At 37.6% G+C, this 20370-nt stretch overlaps 1 protein-coding gene across 1 annotated transcript in view; it reads right to left on the reverse strand.

Moving 5' to 3' along the window:
• The window catches only part of LOC5570605, a 291060-nt gene extending 274494 nt beyond the window's left edge, over positions 1-16566 (reverse strand). Inside the window, exon 1 of the mRNA XM_021853699.1 lies at positions 15967-16566. Within this exon, the coding sequence (XP_021709391.1) occupies positions 15967-16143 (177 nt within the window). The 5' untranslated portion in view covers positions 16144-16566. The remainder of the gene's footprint in view (positions 1-15966) is intronic.
• Positions 16567-20370: the final 3804 nt, after the last annotated feature.

A 20370-nucleotide genomic window follows, 5' to 3' on the forward strand; every position in this document is an offset into this window, starting at 1 on the left:
TAGGAATGCAGAAAAAAATTCCGGACCGGAAGAGCAAAATGAACAGTGCCAACAAAATTGAACCGAAAAAAATGCATCGCTAAACTCGAACTCTCCAAACGACTTTAGTTCAAATGCATAAATATTATGAATGAAAGTGTTTTCCGTTACGCGATTCAAGTCCATTAGCTTGACCAGCACATCTCAGGACCTACTTCTCGCCAGCAAGGTAACTGTTCTATTTCCGCGACCGGATAAACCCCAACCTAAGCGTTTACGTTTGCGCATTTCCTTCGATGAACGGTTGATCGAACCTACATGCCCTGAGGTGCAAACCCAGCATGATTAATTTAGTGTATTTTTGCGTAACGAGCACCGCCGGCAGCAGCAGTTTGAAGCATTTAACACAACGTCAGTTGAGTTACTCTCAGCTTTAGAAAATGTAAGAGTTTAAGTATAACTTGCGAAGGTCGCGAACCGAGAAGGCTAGTACATTGTTCGATGTCTGGTTCATTGCAGCTATTACTGCAATCAAACATTACTCCTTTCAAGAACTGTGCTAGTTTAAAGAAAAGCAAATTTGATAAAGCAAAATATATAAATTTTTAACAGAATGTTGAAACAGGTTCATGTTTATCTATTAAATTCAAAATTTATCGATATGTAAGTTACCTAATCGTCTGACCTATCTGGTTGGATCCAATACGTTCGATGATCAACGAGTGAAAATTCAAACAAACCACGGACGTTAGTGCCCGATGATAAATCCGATGATCAAATGATAGTGGTTGGCTATAATAGTCGCTACAAGTTGCTTAAAAATAAAACGTTGTGTAGCTTTCGGATAAAATTTGGAAGCGCAAAGGAAAAATCTTCGGAGAAAGCAGCAGCTGCTACCGGAGGTAGAGACCTACTACAGAGAAATGGAAATAATGTTTTTGGTTTATGCGTGGAACGGTATTTTTTCTCAGTTTCGTTGCATCGGTCGAAAAGAGCGTATATACCAATGGAAAATTATGATGTTCAGCCTGGATCGGGAGGTGATGCCTTATTAACACACACCATGCCTTTTTGGGTCAACCTGTATCGGAGCTTGACGGCTCTGTTAGTGCGTCATTATCAAACTGCAAAGGGTCAAGAAACGATGGTGGTCAATGATCGGCAGCTAATCCACTATATTGTCGTACGGAAAGGTACTGAGATTTCAATGCCAGAGACACAAGCATTATTCACTTAAGACTTGAAATAGCTGACATCTTCTCATACGTCATTGAAATTGTCTGCCCATAACTGCAAAGTGCATTACGAGTACAAAAAATCGTAAATATTCATCAAAATCAAGCTGAGTGTCGTGAATTCGAATACTGCCGATCGAGGATCTATTCGTTGTGAAAAATTTCAAGGTCTTAGAGTGTTTCCACAAGAAAACAAAAGCAGTCAAATGGCAAAGAACGTACTCAGCATATACAGTATTGGACAAAACATTTGCATCTTTTTCGATTTTACATACAAAATGGTCAACTTACAGCACGTCAGATATAAATTAAATTTTAACATATATTTTCAAGTGATTTTTCCAATCACGCGTTCATAAGCAATAACGGTTTGACTAAAATGATTTTTTTGACGAAAAATTATGAACGATTCAAGCCCCACACAAAAACTTCGGCAAACTTGTTCATATTACCTAAATAAACAACTTTGCTAAGGATACCATAAACATATTCTTTCAACTTTTTGAATTACGTAAATTATTGAAATTTCTCAAAAAAAAAATCATTTAATCAAACCGTTACTGCTTTTGAACTAGTGATTGGAAAAATCGCTCAAAATATATGTTAAAATACAAGTTATACCTGACGTGCTGTAAAAATTTAATTCAAATCGGTCTATAAATAACTGAGATCTAGCCTACCAAAGTTGAACATCTAGCCTACCAAAGTGCTCATAAGAACACAAAGCTGAAAAGCGGGCTCTGCTCTGTAGCACCAGAAAGAAGAAGATAAAAGCAACGCATTTTTGTCCATACAAAGCAGATTCATTCAGTAGAAATAATATAACCTAATTATATTCAGCAGCAGTGGTGATCCCTAAAATATACATTTTTAATTTTCAGCAACAAATCTATATAAATAAAAATGGAATTATGTTTGTATGTCACGAAATGACTTGAGAACGAGTATTTGGACTTGCATGGTTCTTTCACTGTTGAATTCGTCCAGAGCTCCGACGTGTTTGAACGAAGAATAATTGCCATGATTGACCAGAACAATCACAATTGCACAAGGAACCAACAGATGTTGACACCTCTGGTGACAAACCTTTCAAAGATTTTTACACACACAAAAACAAGCAAAAGAAATGTGAATGTTTTATTTAATATGGAAATCATGAGTTTATGTTAATGCCGACACGTGTAGCGACGAACGATTCAAAGTGTTTCTGATGAATTGAATGCTAAAAAAGTAGGTATTCATAAAATGAAAAAAAAATTCAAGAAAAACATAAATATAGAAATGTCACATTTTTAATAATAATAACATGGGACGAACTCACCAACGGATGGACTGAAGCTGGATATTGTGAACCTTGTCGTATGTTGATAGTTTCGTGCAAAATGATCGGCCAACACGCAAACCGGACTAAAATGCCACTTCCCGAAATCATACTAGGAAAACAACGAACGTTTCCATCGGAATAGCCAAAACGCACTGCAAAAAAGTTCTCTTCGTTCAACTCTTCATCTTGTCACTGATTTTTCTGTGTAAATTTGTTAAATTCCTGCTAAATCACTAGGCAAAACTTTTTCACTTCATTTTTTGATTAGAGGAAAAAACGTGACACTTAGCAAAAACACAACCGCACCCCACCGGCTTGCTGCGATCAATCTTTTAATTTTCAGCAACAAATTAAAATCTAATAAGTTGACATTTGTTAGAAAGGATGATTTTAATTATTTATTGTAAGCTTCATAATCTAAATATGTCAAAATTAAGAGTTTCTACTGTCCTGAAGGAATGATGAAATGGACAAGTTTGTTCTTGAAAAAATGGTTTTATAAACATTATGAGACAAAACAGTTTGGTAAGGGTAGCCAGGTATTTATCACAGCCTTCTTAGCAGCAAATCAGGCTTTCTCGCATAACTTATAATCTCGCCATAAAAGCCATTGGTAACCGAGTGTGTAGCTTTTCTCGCCGGTTTCTTCCAGAAATTTTCTACAGCATCTCCCGTATGAAATTACATTTCTTTTCAACTGCGTAGTGTGATCAGAAAAAAAGTGCTTTATGATCGAATCCTTGCAGGAATTGTCCATGCATCAAGATAGGCCAAGAAACTACTTGTCAGTAGCAAACCAGGCATAAGCCTGAAATAAAGAAGCTTTCTCAATGTAATAACAAATCTTTTTATATAAGAATTAAAAGTTTAAAAAAAAGCAAAATTGAGGTGAAAATGAAATGAAGCTAAATCTCAATACCTGTTTGAGCTGGAAACCTGAACGAATGTTTGGTGCTCACGACTTTTGTTCTTGAACATTTCAGGTTCGATTTTCGTAGGAATTATAGAATCGATTTGAGCTTGTCAAAAGTCCAGATCACAAACAGAGTGGTGATGGAGAATAGGTGTTCCGCGCAACAATTTTATTTCAAAAAGTGCTCCGCGAGCCAAAAAGGCTGAAAACTCCTGCTAAATAGAAATGTTGAAATGTTGAAAAAAATATATGAAAGTTTCTAAAATTTTATTTAATCCCTATATTGACTATACTTTGAGCTACATTGTGACAAAAATAGTACGAATCGACTTAATAATAATATTTTTGATAAACAAACGTATTCAGATTCCTTTACTTTATTCTATATATTCTTCTGAAAATTTCTCTAAAAATCTATGGCATTTTACACCTACATAAACTCCTCCAGAAATACGAAAGATTTGCTTCAAACATTTCTTCAGATATTTTTCATGTTTTTCTAGGCAAACTCCTTCAAATTTTCATTTGATTATTCCTGTAACAATTAAAACAGCAGTATTTCTTCTGAAAATGTTTATGAAATTTTCTAGTAACTGTTTATAAAATTCTTCAGATACTCATCCAAATTTTGCAGCAGAAATTCTCTCAGCTTCTTTTTTCAATGATTCACCAAATTTACTCTTTAATAGAAAAATAACTTAAAAAGTCCAGAGATTGGTTTAAAAATACCTCCAAAAATTGCTTCATGAACTATTCCACGATTCCTTCGAGAATTCCTTCAAGGAATTATCCCGAAATTCCTCAGATATTTCTCGACATTTGTCTCAAAGGATTTTTCAAGAGACTCATCCAGGGATTACTCTAGGAATTTTACCAAAAATTGCCCCAAATATCTATAGTAAGGATTTTACCAGGGAATCCTCCAAGATTTTTTTCAAGAAATTTCTACAAGAACTTCTCTAGGGATTCCTTTAGAAAGAATTTTCGATCGCAACCGTATTTTTAGACCAGTTCCGATAGAATTACATTCCATTACTCCAGGAATCTAGAGACATCTCCAGAGATTCGTTCAGCGATTTCCCTAGGACTTTATCAGATAATTCTCCGATGATTCTTCCAGGAAAATTTCTACAGGCAATTCCGCCAACCACTATTTCAGAGATTTCTCTAAGGAGGAATCCTTAGAGAAATTTCTACAGTGATTATTTCAGGAGTTTCTCCAAGGATTACTTCTCCAGGTATTCATCCAAAGATGCCTTCAGGAATGTATCCAGAGATGCCTCTAAGGATTGTTCAATTAATTCACCTAGATATTTTTTAAGAGCTTCCCACATTTTTTTTTCCTGAGACTCCTCTAAAGATTCCTCTAGGGAAATCTTTACAAATATTGAATCAGAGGCGTCTATTCCACCTGTTCTACCTGTTCTTGGAACAGGTACGTATTTCAAATGAAATTATAATTATATGAAATATAAACAATAAACACTGATAAGTATTTAATCTCAGTTGTACAGCGGAATCATACAAGTACAAATCCCCTAAACTTGACCGCTTGTTGTATCCCCGCCCGTTTCATGTTCATGGAGAACGATATAATACGAATATCTCAAGAAGCCACCTTTAAAAATCAATCATTTGGCCACGAGCACTACATGCATATGAAGCAAAAGCGTGCGATGTGTTGCGAGTCGGTACGGTACCTACGGTACTCCATAGATCTTCTTTCTTCTCTAGCTTTATTTCTAGCAATTCTCGTTCTACCCGTTCGACAGTTCATCAGAACAACAGGAATGGTTGCCAAAAACTAGATTGTGCTGGCATTTGCACCGCCAAATTGAGAATTCATCCGAGTTCATTTTACTCTAGTTTATTTTCCATACGTTCTCCTCGAATGTAGAACCAAAAGCAGTGATGTAAGCATTTTACTGGTTGTTCTGCCTCTCCTTCGTATTCTCGACACGCGTCGACGCTAAGGATAGATGACACAAGTATGCATTGGTTGCAGTGTAAAACAATATAGATTGTAAAGTATTTTGCAGTTATAAAGTAGTCGGGAAAAAAATTAAACCAAACAAATATATTTTTATGAATTGAAATTGTAGAGTAAACTGTGTATCAATGTTTCCTATGCTAAATATTAAACATTAAATACCCCAAAGAAAAGTTGGGTTTGTGTGAGCGATTTTGAGCACTTCGTAGCAAAGCTACACATGTATACGAAAAGGTGTCTTCAACGGGAAGCTTGCATGTGTGCAGAAACGTTCAACTTAAATCAGAATGAATGAATGGAAGCTTGAAGTGTGCCTTACGCACGTTATTTTTTTCGTTCTACATGAGGTTGGAACAGGAAGCAGAATAACATTGTTTTTAAAATTGTTCAACTCCGCTGAAAAACGTGATCAATTGGCCGGTGTTTAGTCGGACTGGACCAAGTGCTTTTTAATGATTCCAGTAAAACGTACTCTAAGTATAATAGATTTTTTGCACTATTTGCTGTTATATTGAAACTTATCTATTCGATGAATCATCTGTATAAAAATAGTATCAAAAAGATCAGAATTGTTTGAGTTCTTGACTACTCTGTACAAGGCCCAAATTTCATGCAGTCCGGTCTGTCTGAACACCGACCAATTATGAATCGTTTAAGCGGTAAAATTACATTTGCTTCATATTATTCAATTGTAGCTCTCACAATTTACCTTCTCCATCTAAAATAAGTGCGTTTTAACACTTATTTTAGATGGAGAAGGTAAATTGTGCCCTACTGCGTTATTGAAAGTTAGTTGGAAAAGCCGTTTTCTATGAGATCGTTGGAGGGAAAACGCTGCTTGATTGCATCCGCGGTTTGGGTGAGGAAAGATTGTTTTATTTGATGCGAATGGTTGGTAAAGGAAAATTGTTACAATCTTTAATAAAGGAGCACATTCCATGATAATATAATTGATCTGTTTGGCAATCGTATTCAAAAACGCATTCCACTATTGTATAAAAGTTGAGTGAATGCAAAATACATAATTTTTTTATTAGAATTAAACCTAAGCATTTTTGTTCTATAACTCAGTACTTCCATGAGTCTGTGGTCTCTTTAATATCCACTCATGAAAGTTTAACTGTAGACGAAGCTATGGTGTAAAGAACAGGTAGAGCTGAAGACCACGAGACGATTCTGAAACATACACCTCTGATTTTTTTTCATATTTCGTGTAAAACTAGCTCAGATTTCCAACGATGCAAAAACTTTCAAAATCGGTGGTTGCAAACATATTGAAAATTCAGTTTTTCCGATAAAATCCAATATGGCGGCCACATCCAATATTGCCGCCAAATATTTTTATTTTTGCGAATGAAGCTCCTATGTTTTCTCTTTCCAAATCCATGTTATTGTGAAGGGGTTGTTGAATAAATTTCTGAGTTATAGCAGTTTGAGTGAGCCAAGAATTGCCAACCGAATGCAGTTTCTTTACTTACTCGACAGGAGCTTTCGAATGAGCATAAATTTGAACCTTTTGAAAGACCAAGTGTAAATAGTGGGCAGGTCTCAGCGAGAATTGCTCCCTGGAGAAACTTTTTGATCTTCAGAACAACTCTCTAAAGAGAGAAATTGAAGGTGACACGGGAGACCGTGTTATTTTCCCTATCTTTTGTCTCACTCTAACAATTATCATCAAAACTTTGCAGAAGCAAATCTCTAGTTTTAATGAACCGATTGAAATGAAAATTTAATGGGGTGTGCATTATATATATATACAATTATAATGATACATTTTTCGATGATCTGAAAAATCATTCCTGTAGCTATTTTGCTGATGCTGGGAGTATTCCTGAAGGAAATATAAATATAATTCGTGAATTAATTACTTGAACAATCTCTGCAGGAATTCCTAATAGAATCGCTAAAGGAATTGCCCGCAGAAACCGATCCCAGCAGGAATCCCTGGGCTCAGGGATATCAGGGTGCGTAATCATGATTTCAGAATTCCGATTTCTACCCGTGTGTGTAGTGGTGAGAGGGTGAAGTGAGAACAATCCAATCAAAATTGAACCATCTCCAAGAGCGCTTCTCTACGATGCCCATAGCATAGCTCAAGATTTTTTTTGACGTTGCACCACTACAACGAAGAACATCATAACAAAAAGCTTTTTTTATGTTTTTACCGTTTATGGGCACTGGATTTACTAGAGATAAATCCAGCGAATCATAGATCTAGACACTTTTCGTTATTTACATTTTCGTTGAATTTGGACAAAACGGTCCTTGCTTGTAACGTGACTCAAATTAAATCTTCCACCAAATTCCTTCCACGGGAAGAGTGAACATCTGACTGGAAGAAGTATATCAAACGATATTTTATGTTACACTCATGGCTCTCTTTTTGAAGGCAGCGCTAGCGCTAATGTAAAATGTAATGTAATAATGTCGTGAGCTAAGGCTAAATCAGTTTTACTCACTTGGTAGACACTTCTGTTCAGATAATTAAGCTGTTACCAGAGCTCTTGCTTCGATCAACTCAAGGTCTATGTGGTTATCGGGTGTTAAACTCAACTTGAGGGACTGAAAATAGCCAACCCTCAAAAGTTTTTAATAGATATCTGGCAATTCTTTTCCATCTCTGCGAATTAATTGACTGAATGAAGTATCGCATGACTTCATTGACCTTGTGTTAAGTGTGATTGGTAAAACCACAGATCAATTCTTTGAAGACAACTGTACACACATGCAAACAATACAGGAATAGTTTGGATTTATGTCTTCAAACGAAATTGTACATTACTGAGCTATCTTCAGGGATGAAAATATATTCAACGAATACGCTAAAGCAGAATTGCATTCTTCTGATAAAAACTTTGACTGGCCAGTATCGACTCAACTATTACAAGGCAAATATTCAACATACTAAGTAAATGAAAAACCAAATTTAGTACTGTACCATTTAAGTCCACTAGAGTTTGTATCCTTTGACAGATACGCGTAATTCGACCTCAACTGTAAGGCCGTCTTCAGTGCCGTGTACTAAAGTCGATCCTAGGCACTAAAGACAGCCTTACAATTTAGGTCGAAATACGCGTATCTGTCAAAGCACACAAACTCTAGTGCAGTGTTTCCCAAACTTTTTTGACTTTCGCCCCCTTGAGGCCAACATATTTCAGAATCGCCCCCTTAAATGAATATATGTATAAAACGCTATTCTGAGTTTAATTTTAGAAGTTTGTCAAATTATTAAGTATACTTGTGTAGTAATTTGGCTGTGAATCGCAAAAAAGTTCGATTCATGTTCATCATAATTGAGTTAATGACATTTCTCAACGTACTTTTTATTGATCTTTCGGCTGCACTAACAACACCACAATATTTGATCAGTAAGATTAAGAAAACTACTAAAATAAATTGTCCCGTAACGAAACTTATACGCATATCAATCACATTACAGATTTCGGCAACGTGTTAAAAATAAATAAGGAAACTTTAAAGAAAAAAGCTAATTCAACGAGCTTTTCTTTTTAATTCTATGGAAAAAAAAGTCATGATAAATGGCGTTTTATTTGCACCACTTTCGATCGTCGGTTTACCGGGCTTGGTGACTAAAAAATTTTAAATATCTTATGAGAGTCAAAATGGAAATTAATGAAAATTTTGACTTTTGAAGGAGTTGGATGGTGTGTGACATAAGAGAAAAATTAAAGATTTGTACCAGCTTTATTTGAAATTTTCCATTTTTGATGGTTTTATCCAAAGCATCCGATTTTTTGTTAGTCAAATTAGATAAAAAATTTAAAATAGTTGGTATCATGATAACTGATAACAGATAACACGTGTAACCAGAATTCTAGAACGAATACCGTGTAGGATCGAAATCCGTCCACTTCATACAAAACGCCTACTGTTTGTATGAAGTGCACGGATTTTAAGTCTGTACAGATTTTTGGCCCCCACTGTAATGTTGATTTTTATTGTGAAAAGTCAGATTTCACAAAAAAAAAACTTTAGCTGCCTAATTTAAGTATCCCAAAAATTAGTTAGTGATTTTGAATTGAGTTCCAAAAAGTCCAACAGCTTCTACAAATGTTATCTGTGACTAAAAACTATTCAAATCCACGTTATCTTTTGATACAAACTCAGTATCTGATTCATGTCATGTGTCAAAAATAAAAACATTATGTTTTTGACATTCATAAAGTTTGTTTTCTGTCAGGATTCAAACATGAGTATACTTAAACGTTAAATCTCTTATAATTTCCATGATTTTTTGATTTCATTACTTGTACTTTCGCCCCCTTTCTATGCGTTTTCGCCCCCCAAATTCAGTTTAACAAATTTTCGCCCCACTGAACCCGAAAATCGCCCCCAGGGGGTCGAATTCACCCACTTTGGGAATCACTGCTCTAGTGGAACTAAATGATAAAGTACTAAACTCGGTTTTTCATTTACTTATAGGTATTCTACTAAACAGCTCGAAGGTTTATTATCATTCAACATACTGATTCATTAGTATGTGATAGCTTTGAATATGATCATGGAATTTCGTATCATTTAATATGTTACAGTCCAGTTTGCACAACTGCTGTTCCAAGTAGTTAGTTCACATCTATTAGGTAAAATTCCATAATTCTTAAGTCCTTGGCTCTCTTTGTGCTTCTTAGTTGTGCAGTATCCTCTTAAGGACTCTATTTGAACCCATTATTGCAGCATTGTGGCGGGGAACGTGCCTTGTTTCTCACAAGGGAAGGTCACGATGGTGTTACACGGGGTTTTCAACCGGACTATTTTTGTTAGATTCTACATGTCGAAATATGAAAAACCCCAAAGCCTTTCGGGTGATGGACCAGTGGTGTAGCCAGGAGGGGCTCAGAAAGGGTCGATTTTGTTCGAATATAATATTATTGAGTCAATTGAAAATTTATCAAAAAGATTTATCTCAGTATTTATTACGATAGTAATGAACAGAATTGTCATTATTGTATATTTGTAATGTATTTTTATGCCATTGGCGTATCTAACATGGAATATGGATACCAAAACAAATTTGGTTTTATTGAAATAGTATACCAACAAGGAACCAATCCTGATTGCGCCTATGGCATGGAAAAAATACATTTTAAACAAACATCAATGTCAATTCTGTTCACTATCATCACAATAATTACTAAAATAAATATTTTTGTCAAATTTCTAATTAGCTCAATAATATAATATACGTACAAAATTGCCCCTTTCACAGCTCCTCCTGACTACACCACTGGGGGGGTTTGGGGTTTTTCATATTTCGACATGTAGAATCTTACAAAAATAGTCCGGTTGAAAACCCCGTGTAACACCATCGTGACCTTCCCTTGTCAGCAAATTAGTATATTTCATCAAATTTCATACCTTACGTAGCATCGCCAGCTACGGTTCGGAAACAAGAGAATGAAGAAAATTATTAAATGAAAGTGATTAAATTTAAACATTACATTCGTTGTGCAAGATAGAAAACCGCACGCACCGTCGCTACGACTGGACGCTATTTTTGTGCGCAAAAGGGCCGCAGCAAAGCCCACGAGAAAAGCGGAAAAGAATCGATTTCCTCGGCATTCTGGCCAACGGCCATCACGAATCTTTACATCGCAACAAGACGCGGCTCTGGTGGCTTATAACTAAATACAACACCAGTCAACTAAAACGCAAGAGAGCCAGCTAATCTACTCCGTGCCTTGGGCCGGGTACGGAAGACGAGCGAAATTGGTCAAAGCGCTCTAAAAAGCCATCGATACGTATCGATTTCCATCTGCCGATCGACGGGCTTTATGTTCGTTGGACACGATTTATTGTCCAGCTGGTTGTCATTTGTATAGCGCAAGATTGAGACAATCCAAAATTAATTTCTTTATTGGTGAAATTAATTGCAATGTGCGGCTTAACTGCAGCCTTTTGTAGTTTGTTGTGAAAATTGAATCATTTGTTTTGGCAGAAAGTCTCTATAATTGTTCTATGGGAAACCCCGGGGATAATTTTTTTTCATGCAAAAAACGGAATTGCAAAATACCGTAGGAGCAACAATTACCTCAAGACTGTTGAGCAGCATAACTATTTGCTATGTGGGGACGGTCGAATGAAAACCGCGACGGATACTTGGAAATAAAACTCTTTATTTTCTCGAACGTGTTTACACGGTTGCGTCTTGTATTTAACTGTCTTATTCTACATAGGGTTGTTCGTAAATTCTGATTGCGCATAGGGTGGCTCCAAAGGGTACCACCACATACGCCCCCCCAGTTACACCATAAATCGAACACGGTGTCCTGCAGGAGTAATTACTGTGTGATGATCATCTTGGGGGTAACTTGATAAATTCTGATCACAAATGAAAGCAGGCTTTACTCGATCAATGGAGACTATTTGATTCTTTCCGAGCACATTGATTTCGAAATATTTATCGCTTCGTTTCACCACTTCGTAAGGTCCCTCGTATGGTGGTTGTAGTGGTCGCCTAACAGCATCAATTCTGACGAACACGTGACTGCAATCTTTCAATCTCGGATTCATGAAAACTCGCAACTTGGAGTGACGTGTGCCTTCTGAAGCCTTCAAACCCGAAAACATCTGATGTAATGCTTTTGCAAATTCCATGCGGTCAACATTCGGGGCAGCTGAATCGTAGAACTCTCCTGGGATTCTTAACTGTTGACCAAACACGAGGTCCGCTGCCGAGCATTTAGAATCTTCACGAAATGCAGACCTTAATCCAAGCAGCACTAAAGGGAGCCGATCGTGCCAATTCTTCGGATTGGTACACATCAATGCAGCTTTCATGGTCCGGTGAAAACGCTCCACCATTCCATTTGACTGTGGATGGTAAGCGGTGGTGTGAATGTGATGTACTCCGAGAAGGTGCGTTAGCTCCTGGAAAATTTCCGACTCAAACTGACGGCCTTGGTCAGTAGTGATTGTTTCGGGTGTGCCATATCGAGAAATCCATTCGGTGTATATGGCCATTGCTACCGTTGGCGCAGTTATGTCCTGGAGCGGTATTGCCTCTGGCCAGCGAGAAAATCGGTCGACCATTGTTAGCAGATACCGATACCCTTTCGATGGCGGTAGAGGCCCCACCAAATCAATATGAACATGCCGAAATCTAGCCTTTGGCTTTTCGAAACTTGAAAGCGGTGCGACGGTATGTCGAAATATTTTCGACCTTTGGCATTGCTGACACATTCTGACGAACTTCGCAATATCTTTGTTCATCGATGGCCAAACAAATCGATCAGCGATGAGTTTCCTAGTGGTTCTTATTCCAGGGTGCGCTAGACCATGTAGCTGACTCATTACTGGCACACGATGTTTTTCTGGAAGATAAGGTCGAATGCAATTATTGTTGGACACATCACAATATATCGGTGAAGACAAAGACGGAAACCGACGCTGCTGGAGGTTAAGGGACGTTTTGTTGGATTTTAACAAATCCTGCAACTGATTATCAGCTGCTTGATCATTTGCAATCGAGTTGAAGTCAAATTTTGCGACGATTGCATTGACTCTTGACATGGCATCAGCAACGATGTTGTCCTTACCACTGATATGGCGTATATCTGTGGTAAATTCTGCCACATACTGCAAGTATCTCTCTTCGGCTGCTTGGATCTGTTGTCATAGCATACGTCAGAGGAAAATGATCGGTGAAAATCGTAAACTGGCGTCCCTCTACCAGGTGTCTAAAATACTTAACCGCGAGTTTTGTTGCCGTAAGTTCCCGACCAAAAGTGGAATACTTCTGTTGACTTGGGGAAAACTTTTCGGAAAAGAACCCTAACGGTTTCCAGATTCCATTTTCAAGTTGCTGCAGAACCGCTCCTGCCGCAAAGTTGGAGGCATCCACCATGAGGCCGAGGGGCTTTGATGCACTTGGATAGTGCAGCAACGTGGCATCTGCCAACGATCTCTTACAGTCTTCGAAACAGCGTGCAGCGTGGTTATCCCAGGGAATTGGTCTGGAATCGTTCTTTCGATTATCGGGAATTAGCTTCCTTAGTTCTTGTTGAATTTCAACAGCATGCGGAACGAAACGTTTATAGACGTTTAACAAAGCAAGGAAACGTGTCGCAAATCTTTCACGGTTTTTGGAGGTTGGTATTCCAACACCGCTTGAACTCGAGCAGGAAGCGGTCGAACTCCTTCCTTGCCTACAACGTAACCGAGGAATTCAACTTCGGCAAGGAAAAATTTGCATTTCTCGGCGTTTATAGTCAGGCCATTTTCCTTCAGACGATCTAGGACAATTTTTACGTGCTCTTTGTGCTCAGTTTCGTTTGAAGAAGCGATGCAGATATCGTCAATAAAGACAATGACAAAATCAAGATCGGCGAACAACTTATTCATGAACCTTTGGAACGTTTGGCTTGCGTTGCAGAGGCCGAAGGGCATACGGGTAAATTCGAATAATCCAAAAGGTGTAATAACGGCAGTTTTTGGTATATCAGCCGATTCCACTGGGATATAATAGTAGGCCCGTACAAGATCTAAGGTGGTGAATATGCTCTTACCTTCGAAACGATTAAGAAGATCGTGCACGTGAGGAACGGGGTACCGGTCTGGAACTGTTACTTTGTTCAGACGCCGGTAGTCGCCAACAAACCTCCATTCGCCATTTTTTTTAGGAACGCAGTGTAATGCGCTCGCCCAGCTGCTGCTCGATGGCCTGCAAATTCCTATATCGCACATAATCTTGAATTCTTCTTTCGCTGCTTTCAATTTTTCCGGGTGCATTCGGCGAGCCTTACATGCCACTGGTGGTCCGTGCGTGACGATGTGATGAGTGACATCGTGCAAAATTTCTCGATGCGCTAATTGTGGAACGAGAATTTCACGATAAGCAGATAGTATTCCATGGAAAGGATGATCAGCGTTGATTATTGTTATGCCATGTATGGTAGTAGTTTTCAAACATCCAGTACTTCGAAGACGGGTGATGCCATCGATCAGCTGACGACGGCCGAGGTCCACGAGCAATCCAAAATGCGCCAACATATCTGCGCCGATGATCGCGCTGCTAACATCTGCTACTAAAAATCGCCAGGTAAAACGTCGTCGTAAGCCAAGATTCACAGAGAGGAATTTGTTGCCGAAGGTGTTGATTTTCGTGCCGTTTGCGGGGTGCAGCGAAAACGGTGTAGCACCTCTGCGTTTATCGGCTTTTGTGGCAGGTATTATAGATACGTCCGAACCAGTGTCCACGAGAAACTTGTGCCGAGTCGTACTATCGAGTATAGTCAAACGGCGGCTTTCAAATCCGTCACCCACCTGCGCCGACTCTAGGGGGTGAAAACTTAGTTTTTTGTATGACTGTATGAGCAAGGTTCACGACAATGCTCTGCTCTTCCACCGTATTTACGATGATACCAACAAATTGAGTCATTTGCTGTTCGGGATCTGGAGAGGGATCGGCTGCGAGGTTTGTTTGGTCCACTCTTCAATCGACGTACTTCAGCCGTCAGCACTTCTATTTCTTCCCTTAAAGAGGCCAGCTCAGCTGGTTGTGGGCTCGTAGAAAATGTTGTTGCAACGGCATTTGCGGCTACTTGATCCCTTGACGGCACAGTGACGGCGGAAACGTTGCTGTTGGAGCAGTCAATCATTTTGTCAGCCATTTCAGCTAGTTTTGGCAAAGTGCCGTCGCTGATGGCCAATATTGTTCTCACGTTAGCTGGCATTCGCTGCAGGAAGAGCATTTTCATGAGGTTATCATCAACATTCAATCCGGTTGCGACTTCATTCATCCGAGCAAGCAAGTGAGTTGGACGAAAATCACCTAAATCACAAGAGCTTAGAAGCTGCTCTAGCCGCGCTTGTGGAGACAAAGCGAAACGTGCAATCAATCGGTCCTTGACCGCCTTGTATTTATCGGCCGCCGGCGGATTAGAGACGAGATCCGACACATGGCAAATGACGCTTTGGTCGATTTTGGCGATTATATGCCAGAACTTGGTTTCGTCCTTGGTAATCTGCGCCAGGTTGAATTGGGCTTCAGCCTGGGCAAACCACATATTTGGATCGTTTTTCCAAAAGTCAGGTAACTTGACGGTAACAGCAGCAGTTGCAGTAGCAGTCGCCGCTGCGTCTTCCAATTCATCAGGCATGTTTGGGGTTATGTAAAGCCTTTCGATTATTCTGCTGAATTTTCGGAATTGGCTTGAAAGCAGGCCGCGAACTGTTTGATCTCCACGTACTACGGAACTACGCGCGTCCGGGGTCACCAATTGTGGGGACGGTCGAATGAAAACCGCGACGGATACTTGGAAATAAAACTCTTTATTTTCTCGAACGTGTTTACACGGTTGCGTCTTGTATTTAACTGTCTTATTCTACATAGGGTTGTTCGTAAATTCTGATTGCGCATAGGGTGGCTCCAAAGGGTACCACCACAGCTATTATCAAACTCATGCTGTTTTCACCGAATAAAAGTTTACAACCCATATTTTGTCAGAAACATTTGTGCCAATATTGTATCCCACAGGTACTCCAAGTTCATCACTAATAAACTTACCTTATAAACCTCCGAGAAGAATCCAGCTCCGATTTTCTCCCGTATAAAATCATCCAAGCAGTAAAGTGCAGACACGGCAGTACGCAGTGCCCGACATGAAGGTCCAGTAACCGAGCGATCCGAGCACCCAGTGCGCGAAAGTGGCGGCCCAGGGCCACTATGTTGTCCTACGTTCATCGTTATCAGCTCACGATTATCACCGGTGACAATTTAGTAATAAAACAATGCTTCACTTCTGATGACCACCACCGGTCGAGGCAATTGCTCATTGCATACTATCACCACCCCATAGCAAATCCTGTGTGGGGGAGGAAATAATGCAATTCACTCAACTATTGTGATCTACAACTGAATCCAAACACTAATCAATAAATCAATAATCGATTTTCAATTCTTCTTCAAGTATAATTTAGTTAACTTCATCATACATTTTTCCCAACTTCATCTTGTTAACACCACATCCCTTGGGATATCAAACTTTACACTTTTTCTAGGTGATCTCAATTGGAAGCAATTGGTTACGGAATTCCTGGATCTCTTGGTGCGAAATTGCCTCGATTGTTTCACGTATGTATTCTTCGCTAGCGTTCCTGAGTGGTTCTGAAAACGAAACGAAAAGATAACATTTTTAAGTATTGGTGAAACAGAAAAGGACGTAGAGGGCTATTTAAAGATAACAGCACACAGCTGACAATTTTGGACTGTGCTGTTCCAAAGCTGTGGAATTTGTTTGATGATAAATAAGTGAATGTGAAGGTTATTCATGATATGTATCTGTAAAATGACTATAAGATGTAATTGCAGCATATTGGATAAATTGTAATATTGTTATTATATATTTTTTTATTGATGAATAAACTGAAAATATAAAAAAAAACAGTTAATTGAATAGATTTTTTTTCTGTCGACCTATCAAGCCTGGTGGAATCAAAATAATTTTAAACAATTTTTTCCGTTAGTTACCCGAAAAATAAAATATGTTCCAAAAAATGAAATTTACATTTTTAAAAGTACTGTAAAAACTCATTTTTTTATTATTATCAAAAATCGGCAACCAGAAGGTGCTTCATGAAAAAATGAAAAAAGGTAGATATGCTCTAAGACCAAAATTCATAAAATCGCATTGCCCAAAACGTGCTAAGATAGATTTTGGAAAGCGAAACATGTTACTTAGACTGAAAATAAAATTTTGGGTATCAAAGGGTTAAGTAAACTGAAGAATCTCAAACTGATGCAGCAAACGAAAGGATATTCAGTAAAATTTTGTTCAATCTATTAGGGCATCTGTACCAGTGATAGAGACATCAGTAACGGGTAGAGGAAAAAAATGGCCAAAAATAACGGAAGCTTATACGTAAGTCGAAAGCTTTTTTATTTCACGTAAAAATAATTTTAGAAAGATGCAATCATTGAAACTTTGCTAACTTCTGTTCCTATTATAGTGGTTCAATTGTAAACCCATTAAGACTCACTTTTAGAAAAGCACACTACTATTACTGGTGCAAAGGAGCAAAAACGCTAATGTTTCCAATTGGTGTGGGCTACTTCCTTACTAAATTCCAAGATTTTTTACACATTTAAATTAATTTGTCAAGTGGGTCTAGCCGAGTGATGGGCCGACTTTTCTGGGCATAGAGTATCATCGTACATGCCACACGATATACGAATGCGAAACATTATAGCAACATTGGCAAAGAAAGCTCTCACTAAGCTAACTGTGGAAGTGCTCATAGAACACTAAGCTGAGAAGCAGGCTCTGTCCCAGTGTGTACATAATGCCAACAAGAAGAAGAATTATTTTGCCAAGGGCCAAGTTTGAAGAATACACATAAAAATAAAAATTGCCCATAACATACTATAAGCCGCACTACCACTATTAGAGGAAACCCACTACCACTGGATCACTCACCCTATATTTAATTTTTAAGTTTTATCTTGGAAAATTCATTCCAAGCTATATATATTGCAATAGCAATGACGAAAACGTAAAAAAGTAAACTGCGAATTAAATTGAAAACGAACGGAGATTTTTTTTATAATAATCCGTAATTTATTCCATGACGAAAACATTGCACAAACAAGTCACTTGACAATCTTCATACAATGTATAATTCATCACCATCACGTATCCTCTTAGAACTAATTGGAACGATAGCACAACATCTATATCGGTATTTATATATTTGTAGTTCTGGTTAAACTCGCAAGACGAGTATGCGCTTGAATGGGTTTGTTAAATATCTAATTTTCTTCGGTTTCTTTCCGTCATCATCATTTGGGAAAGGAAATGCTGAAAAACGTGTACCTTTATTTGAATCGCGTCCAAAAAGCTATACTTAGGTAGGACACAGAACTAACGACGTCTAACTGGCAAGTGGCCTACCGATCTGGCAGACTCAAATATTGACGCACGTTACTGGATGGTTCAAATTGCGAATAGAAATCGATTTTAATCAGTTTATTTTTCCGAATCACCGCTAGCATACCGGTAGACTAGAACGGTGCATATTGTACAGCCTGGCAGTGCGAAAGGAAATCTGTCACACCTTAAGGATGATTGATTATGTCAATGATAGCTAGGTATATTATTTTTGCAACGATTTCACATTTGAACACTACACTTTGATAAATATAGTATAAGAAGTTAATGAAAACGATGAAAATTAAATTTTTATATTTGGTCCTCATTTACAAATTTTAGAACACTGGAGGAGTGTGCGTGATGAACTATGAAAACAAAAAAAAAAAAAAAAACAACCAAATGTAAAATTTAAATACAAGTGTTTAGAATACCAAATATTTCAATAACACAAACACTGGCAGGGTGTCTACTCGTTTAGCAAAATGAAATTCCCTGATATTTCCAGGTTTTATAAAAATAATTCCAGGTTCAAGAAATACTGTAATTTTATATGTCTAAAACAAATTAATGAACGGAACTTTCAAGTGCATCAGTATGTGTCTAAGTATTTTTTGTACAGATTATGTACCATTCATTTCCATCGGTCATTTGGATAACTTAGACAGCTTCATGGGCGTTAAATTAAACATTATTTGGATATGTGGCAATATATCTACAATCTAAATTAACACAAATAATTCGTAAAACTTTTGGATCCCGGATCCATTTTTTTAAGATAGAAACACGGATTATCAAGCCCCTGGGTAATCGCGTTCGACCGTATAACATTTGACTGTGGTAATATGATTAAATTATAAATGTTTGCATTTCATTCGAAAAAGTTCTTAATTGGTCATGATTGTTACGAAATTTCGAATTGATTGTTGTTCGATTGCTTTTCTAATTTTTTTTTCTGATGTTAAATATTTTCTAATAATTTAAAAAATGAATGAGTTTCTTGAAAATATGAAATTTAGAAACCTCTTTCCAGGAAAAAAGAGATTAAAAAGTAATTAAACAGAGACCGAAAAGAGACAAAACAGTAATCAAAAACCGAAACCTAACAGGAACCAGGACAAAATAGTTTAATCAGACCAGACATTTCTCTGAAAATATGTTTAAAACTTTTTTTTTCAAATATTTTTTTTGCAACATTACAATGACATACCAGCACATCTGGTATATGCCAGTAAAGGACAAACATTCATTGATGTATTACGACGACATTACGAAAGGGATGGATTCATATCTATATTTAAGATATTCACTCTCAAAAAATTTTTCTAAGGTATTTCTCCAAAAATTTTGTTTTTTATATCTCAAAATAGAACCAAGATTTTTCCAAACATTATCACAAAAAATACCACAAGGCTTTCATCAGAAATTTCTTCAGATATTTTTTGTGAAAAAACCCTTAGTCCTCGAGGATTTAATCCGGTGATTCTCCAATTATTTTTTTCTAGAACATCCTCCAAGACTCCCGTTTAAAACATGTTGTAATATTCAACTAGAAACTTCTCCAGATGCCTCCAAGGATTTCTCAGGATTTTCTACAAACTTGTTCTTTAGAATTTTTATAAGATTTTGACTAGGGTAAAAGCACCGGTTTTGGCCAGCCTAAGAGAAAATGTCAATTAAAATATAATGGGAAGCCGTATTTATACTACAAATATGTCAAATGCAAGCTTTCAATCCGTATTATGTGTGTAAAATATCGAAACTGAGCTATAACCATTTTTTCGCTTTGAAAATCCCGTTGGTCAATATAGGCCAACGGAACCAGTTTCGGCCAGAGATTTATTTTTGGTTCCTAAATTGGTCAATCGCATTGATTTCTTATGAGAGTGGCCAAATATTAGAGTGCCCTGGCCAAATTAGGTGTATGGGAGTTAAAATTATAAGGAAAATGAATTGTTTTTCTTATGTTTTGAATCAATTTGGACGAGTAAATGAATGTAGCTCTATCATGTGAATGTAATCTACTGAACACAAAAGGTTCCATG

This window comes from Aedes aegypti, chromosome 1 (assembly GCF_002204515.2).
Source record: "Aedes aegypti strain LVP_AGWG chromosome 1, AaegL5.0 Primary Assembly, whole genome shotgun sequence".
NCBI classification, from domain to species: domain Eukaryota; kingdom Metazoa; phylum Arthropoda; class Insecta; order Diptera; family Culicidae; genus Aedes; species Aedes aegypti.